General features: G+C 32.9%; 1 protein-coding gene across 1 annotated transcript; it reads right to left on the reverse strand.

Annotated features, from left to right (window-relative positions):
• Positions 1-1,011: 1,011 nt before the first annotated feature.
• On the reverse strand, positions 1,012-4,626 carry LOC148607513 (angiopoietin-related protein 1-like). Its single transcript, XM_088543537.1, has 4 exons — positions 4,570-4,626; positions 4,276-4,372; positions 2,882-3,046; positions 1,012-2,217 (listed from the first exon to the last, which is right to left on the reverse strand). Exons 1-4 carry the CDS (start codon positions 4,624-4,626, stop codon positions 1,967-1,969), a joined length of 570 nt encoding a protein of 189 aa, XP_088399663.1. The 3' UTR covers positions 1,012-1,966.
• Positions 4,627-5,115: the final 489 nt, after the last annotated feature.

Raw genomic sequence — 5,115 nt, forward strand, 5'->3', positions numbered from 1 at the left:
GTTTTTTATGGGTGTGACGCCTCAGTACTTTTCAGTGCTAGATGCAACATTTCGTCGCAGTCCTTGTGCATCTTTCTCTGTATCCGCCTCACGTTCTACACCTTATACCTATTCAACATTTAGTTTAATAATCCTTTCGAAATGTAAATGGTACATTATATCAACAGTAATTGTCCGAAGCAAATCTTCAAATGTACCTTTAAGAATGGCTATCAGGATTGTAATTTGAGTTTCATCCATGACGCTTCGATATTTTTTGCTGATATTTTATTTAATTTATATCCCAGAATTGCATATTTGGAGTTATGCACTGGCTACCTCTCATCAGGTTTTCCGTTTAACTGGATGCAATCAGTCCTAGTAGATGAGCGAAATTACAGTGCAAAGTGCCAATTTAAATGGTTTTGACAGTTTTTATACAAAGGAATAAGAGAAAGGAGTTACATCTGAATTTAAACAGTGCTGATAATTTTTTTGTCCTAACAGGACACATTTTTATCCGAATTTATTTGTGTGCAACAAATATACTATTGTTTGATACGATATATTCATGTTTGCTTCATTCAGGAGAAAATTTGTATTGGAAACTAGAGACAGGTGGTAAAACATTAAGACACTTTTAATTGAGTAATCATTTTTGTATAAAAATTAAGAATTAGATATGTAATAATAAGATATTTAAAATGACTGTTAGAAAAATGGCGTACACAGTTGAAACTTTAGTTTGAAAGTCAGGGTCTATTCGTTGTAAGATTCACTAAATTAAAGTAAATACCTACAGAACTATTAATATATTTTTGTGTGCAAAATATACACGTTTGCATGGTAGTTAAAATTGGATACTTTTTAACGTTTTAGATAATGAAAGTGTTTAACCAAATATGGCTTAATTGAATCTAGTATTTTTCTAAGTTTATTTGTATTGATTAAAGTAATATGATCAAATACCTTGTCCTCTAGTGATATGTTCCTTATGATAGTTGGGAAATGTGAACTAAACGATCTTGTGTATCTTGTTAGTGTTCGGAAGCACCCTGCTGACATACACTTGGTAATAACATGTAGTTCTGTGTTACACAGAGGCTGTCATGATAATACTGCTATTAATGTATGCTTGATGTCGTTTGATACATAGTTCATTACAAAGTATTGTTATTATAGCGTTTATTTATAAAAAAATGCAGTTATGTCTCGTTAACAACAAAAGAGGAAACAATGATAATAGGATAATAAATAGGAAAGAGTGAATATCCAAAATATGATCACAAGTACCGATGAACGCCTAGATTTAACGAGTGTGCGGAACTTGTTTTTGACACGAGTAAAACCTGTCTACACTAGATATTTTCAAGTCTCTTCATATTAGTTTAAATTTTGTTTGAACCTATGTGAACCGAACATATATTTAAATGTTGTTTGAACCTTGAACCTACGTGGACCAAACATATATCTAAACAGGACAAATTATACATTCCGGATTAGCCGTAGACAGGTTTTCTGTACAAATCAATATCATTCCATGTGTTACAAATGAAAACTAATCTATTTAACTACCAAACAAATCATTGGCCATGAAATACAATATGATAAATCCTGTAAGATTTTGTTATCAGTTAAAATCTAAGACATATTTATAGAAAATTGAAAAATGAACAAAATTCAAAACGATTTTCATGACTGTTGATAAGAGTGATCAATGGAAGCAAGATTCTAACAGAAACAGAATATAATCCAGGGATGGGATAAATACCAGACAAGGAAAACAGGCACACACAACAACGAACACAATATACCCAAAATGACACGTACACAAAAACAAAAGTAAAAGAGCAACTCAGAGTCCACTTGAACCTTGGAGCATGTAACATATGTACCGGTAGAGTAAGCGTCCTCTTCTTTTCTAGAAACACACGCCGAGTTTCTAATAAAATGTCAGTTCCGGGGTATACAAAAGAGGAAAGTAAAATTAGGGCACGGTGAACAATGGCTTGATCATCATGGTCATTTTTGACAAGCAGGTTCTGCTACGCCAGGTTTTCCATATCAAATATTCCTCTCCCCATTCACCCGGATTATATAAACCTAGAACATTACACTGTGAACAACCACTATACCACCATCCAGATTTGCGTTTCGTAGGGCACCATGGATTTCGATCCTTTGTAATAAACTGTCTACCTCCTAAACTTTCTAGTAAGTTGTTCAGCATTGAATCCCCTGTAAAATATTGTGAGTTAATATAAAATGACCTGACTGTTATTCATAGTACTAAAAGAGTCAACGATCAAACACTATAAATAAACACAGAAACACTCTTGAATAAGAAACCGTAATGCTCTTGGAAGGTCATGTCCGGGGAAAGAGGAAGAACATCTAAGTCAGATGGTAGCCGTATGTCAAAATATGGTGCCGACTGCTGAATTGTCATGGTAGGGAGATAATATAAATTTTATTGCAGCACAAACATGATGGTGGACCGGCCGACTGATAGCCAACAGAACTCCCTTTATGTTACTGATATTCGTATAGGTAAAATTGAACGAAAATAGGTTTTAACATTTAAAATTAACATTTTATGCAGTAAAATCTGTCCATAATGAGCTTCTATCAGAGTTTAGAGTTTGTCCAGTCTAGACAAGTGTTCGGTTTATCCAGTTCTCAGTACATTAATATTTAAACTGGTATAAAAAGACTTAAAAAGTGTCTGGTTTAAAAAGGTTTAATTTTTCGGTTTAGGCAGATTTCACAGTACCAAAATGTGTCAAAAGAGTGTACAACCTAATTTAAAATCAAATAATATATTCATATATTATGACAAGAATTAAATTGACTGCTTAGTTAAACAACTTATAGACGTATCTTGCATTTAAATCTCAATTACCAGCCGTTCCAGAATAACCAGAAAGGGTGAGTGTGTAGTTAGTTATTTCATCAGCTACTCCAAATGTGGAATACGACGCATAAGCTCTCTCTCCACCAACATCAACCATATCAAACATGACCTGGTACTGGATATTTGAGGTTATCCGATAAATATTCTCGTTACCTAAAGATAACAAACCGGAATTTAATTCTTTTGTTGTTGTTTCTTGTTATCAGTGAAGTATTTGAGTATTGTAAGCTTCCTTTTGTATGGTAAAATTGAAAATGTCTCATTCTTTCTCTCCTTCTGTTTTAAAAATGTTTGTGCTATAATCGTCAAATAGACATAAAATATAATCCGTTTTAGTTAAATAAATCCTTAAAAAGGCCTTTAAATAATCTTCAAAAATATTTCAATTCTGCAACTGCATATCTTTTTGTATAGTGCATACGAACGCGGAAAATTGAAATTAATTTCAACAGAAAAAAATATAGTTTGCATCATTTGGTTCATTAAGATAAATTTAAAAAATTGAATATCCGATCAATTACCAAATTTACGTGACATTAAAACATTTGAAAGCGTAATTAAAAGAAAAAAAATTCGAGCGAGAATTAAAACAGGGGACGGAGACCAGACAGTGAAAACACAACAAAATACATGAAATTAACAAAATAATAGTACAAGCAACAAAAATGAACGAGCAACTCGGACTCCACTAAAACAAGGAACATAGTCCAGATGTACCGATTGGGTAAGCTGTTGTTGACCAACACTGGCCTGCACCGACATTGTTAGTATTCAAATCAAATTGTTTTATTATGTAGCCTGCTCGCGAGTTGTTCCACGCCGCTACGCAGAAGAGGACATAAAAATACCGATTTTCGTCCGTCTGTACACCTGTTCGTTCTGTCACACTTGCTGCCGCAACTCTTCGGAAACCGTTTGACTAATATTGTTTAAATTTTGTCGACATATTCTACAGAAGTTATGGAATTTTTTTTGCACATGATTTTTTTTTTTGCGGCGGGGACATATGGCTAAGTGTTGTTTGTGTTTTATGCTGTTTAAATAAGACTTTGAAATCTTTCTCTGAGTTCGTAAGCCTTTTACACTATCGACTTTGAAAATTTGAATCTATACAAGAATGCCTTTGTAGTTTTATCAACTTGTTTCTAGTTAATGGAGAGCTTAAATCCATGGCAGTGTAAGGAGTTATGCATTGTGTAAGTGTGGAATTGTTTTACACTGATTATAATTATGGTAAAATAAAGATAAAAATGGTGGTCCAATTATAGAAAAAATATATATTCATCATCGTTATTATTGTTTAATACTTTGGCATTTTTGATTCCAATTGAAATATATTTTGCTTGATGGCATTTCCTCTATTTTGCATACATTTATAATACCTAGCCAGAATTCTCCTGCTAAGTTTCCAAAGCCAGTTTTGTAGTCTTGCCATTCTCTATCGAAGTTAACAGAACCATCGAATCGGTTACTCACAATCTGTAACAAGTAGAAGATTTTAATATTGTAATTATTTTTTACGCTTGAGAAACATCATTTCCTTTTTTTCGCTTAATTCCTTAATTATATTATCTAATGGTGAAGCTCAAATTGTAGAAAACATATTAAAAAATCGAATGTTTTTTGCAGAACGAAGACCTACGAAGTAATCAAATACAAGCCATATTAAAATTAACGTATTTTTCATCTCGGTGGAGTTGTTGTCTCTTTGACATATTTTTAACCATATCCATTATCATTATATCATGTTGTTGTTTTCCCTGCATGCATTATGGTCCGATGGAGTATTGTAGCGATTTGCATTCTGAGACGTATATAAACTTATATATTCTCAAGTTAAATGTAAATTTGTCATCTGTGTGTATCATGTTAGGCAAAATGGTTAAAATTTCTTGTAGTCATACATACAGTCCATCCGCTAGAAGCCGCATTCATCTCACAGAATACATTAATGGTGTAGTTAAAACTTCTAGGATTGATCTGGTATATGCCACTCGCACTGTTAAATGGCAAATCACTGCAGTCATACAATGGGCGTTCTTGATTAAAAAAATACCACACAATTGTCACATTTTATTTAAATGCGTTTTCTGAATATATAATAAAACAAGAAGCGAATATAAGAACAAAACAAAGGGTTAACCAGCCATGCACCTGGCTACTGTCCGAATTCGTTAGAGCCTATGTTGTTTATTTTTTTATGGTTTAGTTTTTTCATGTTG

The sequence above is a fragment of the Perna viridis genome, chromosome 9 (assembly GCF_037379345.1).
Source record: "Perna viridis isolate PV_CMFRI_1.1 ecotype Kerala chromosome 9, ASM3737934v1, whole genome shotgun sequence".
In the NCBI taxonomy this organism is placed as follows: domain Eukaryota; kingdom Metazoa; phylum Mollusca; class Bivalvia; order Mytilida; family Mytilidae; genus Perna; species Perna viridis.

What these genes read in the sequence shown, in the direction of transcription:
- LOC148607513 (XM_088543537.1), bottom strand. Translation starts at nt 4,626, where the DNA reads ATGGATATGGTTAAAAATATGTCAAAGAGACAACAACTCCACCGAGAT. An exon ending in TCCACCGAGATGAAAAATAC is followed by an intron (nt 4,373 to 4,569) that starts GTTAATTTTAAT and finishes TACTTGTTACAG; the next exon opens with ATTGTGAGTAACCGATTCGA. An exon ending in AGCAGGAGAATTCTGGCTAG is followed by an intron (nt 3,047 to 4,275) that starts GTATTATAAATG and finishes TGTTATCTTTAG; the next exon opens with GTAACGAGAATATTTATCGG.